The 1,731-nt window shown below is 42.6% G+C and overlaps 1 protein-coding gene across 1 annotated transcript; it reads right to left on the bottom strand.

Annotated features, from left to right (window-relative positions):
• Positions 1 to 16: 16 nt before the first annotated feature.
• Positions 17 to 1,729, bottom strand: LOC107578021 (transcriptional adapter 2-beta-like; the record flags this gene model as incomplete). Its single annotated transcript, XM_016264028.1, has 1 exon — positions 17 to 1,729. A coding segment is annotated over one exon (707 nt), but the record flags the coding sequence as incomplete, so codon positions are not given.
• Positions 1,730 to 1,731: the final 2 nt, after the last annotated feature.

The following is a 1,731-nucleotide window of genomic DNA, read 5'->3' as shown; positions in this document are numbered from 1 at the left end:
AAAAATTAAACCTTTGCATTGGCCTCTGTGAACAGTGCTTTTCTTAGTTTTCTACAGCTTTGGGGTAGACACAAGCAGTCAACAATAACATTAAAAATCATGGGAAAATATGTTTATCTAAGATTTGGCATTGCATGAAGATTTTGTCAAGGCATTTGAAAATTAAAAAAAATGTAGTACGTAGTTGTAACATACAGTCTCAGCTTATAAATCGTGTACATGTTGAGATGAGAACCCTTCATGCTGTATTTAGCTTTAACCCTCACTTTACCCAACAAACAGAATAATACTCTCTTGAAACAGGAGCATCGTGGTAAATGTTCTCCATTGGTGATCAGGGCCTGGATGTGTGCCATTTAACTTGAGCCTCTGAAACATGCTCAATAGTAACATAACCTCGCAAAGATCAACTACAAAAAAATAATAATAATCAAACATGAACTTTTAGACATTTAGATAGTATGGAGCATGCTTCATGTGACTCACATTCCCACAATTGACACAACAAAATACATCCAACTGAAACAGGCAAATTCAGGTTAGAACACAGGAAGTTTAGACTTTTGGCAAGCAGAACAAGGATCTGACCTAATTTCCTTATTATTATAAAAAAAGAAAAAGAAACTCAGAACCAATTTGAAAAATCTGCTTTGTACAACAATAAACATTCTGTTTATACTCTATTGGCAGGGAACATTCAACACCACTCCAATTCACATTCAAAACGGAGGCATTTTAACGTGGGGCAATGGGTTTTTGTGTGGTTATTCTGATGTATTACACAAAACAACTTGCTGGAAAGTTCCCTATGGATACTTATTATGTACTATAACCATGTTTATGTTTCGATGAGGAGATCTGAGATCAAAGACAGACATGTTAGACTCACTGAAGGTCCACAACCAGTAGTGTGGCATCTACAGTCATTTAGTTCTCACAGGCTTTTCTGAGATGCAATATAAAACAGTAGAAAAATATATTTACAGCTATTATTCTTACAGCCAAATCTTTGGACAGTGCCGTTAAGAGGCTTCTCGGGATATCCAGCCGCTCTCCGACAGGAAATTCAGAATCCTTTTTTTCAGCACCTTGTCCAGGTAGCTGGGCAGGCGGCTTTTCGAGGGAATGCCTTGCCTTTTCTGTAAGTGATCTTTGATGATTATAGTCTTGACAGTCAGATAGCGTGTGGGACTTAGGTTCATAGAGTTACACAGTACCTTCTCCCGATCGGACAGCAGCTCAAAGCCAGACAGGTTCTCGATGGCTGAGAACTCACTGTCTTTCCCCTCCTCTTTGATGGCACTGACTCCTCCGCCAAGCCCACCTCCTGCTCCAACTCCTCCTCCAAGCCCGGCCGCTCCTCCTCCGCCGCTGCTACCTCTCTTTGAACCAGCAATACTTTTATTTTCTTTCCGTTTTTCTCGTTTGTGACGTGCCGCCTCATACTCGGCCGACTCGTCGAGTCTCGTGATGCCATTCCGCCGATAACGCTGAAGCTCCCGAACTTTCGCCCGCAGCATGCGCTCTTTGTGCATGTTATCGAAGAATTCTTCAAACTCACGTTGTGGCATGAACTGGCAAAGGGCACGTAGTTTCGTCCGTTGCTCTTTCTCTTCCTTGGTGATTTTGCGTTTCGGTGTTGCTGCTGAAGAGGAGCTCAGCGACCCTGTCGGAATGATGGTGGTGCCACCTCCCAGTCCTACAGCTCCACCTATGCCCCCAACCCCACCT

This window comes from Sinocyclocheilus grahami, unplaced genomic scaffold (assembly GCF_001515645.1).
Source record: "Sinocyclocheilus grahami isolate Dianchi unplaced genomic scaffold, SAMN03320097.WGS_v1.1 scaffold8343.1, whole genome shotgun sequence".
In the NCBI taxonomy this organism is placed as follows: Eukaryota; Metazoa; Chordata; class Actinopteri; order Cypriniformes; family Cyprinidae; genus Sinocyclocheilus; species Sinocyclocheilus grahami.
This window is presented reverse-complemented; position numbering and strand designations above follow the sequence as displayed.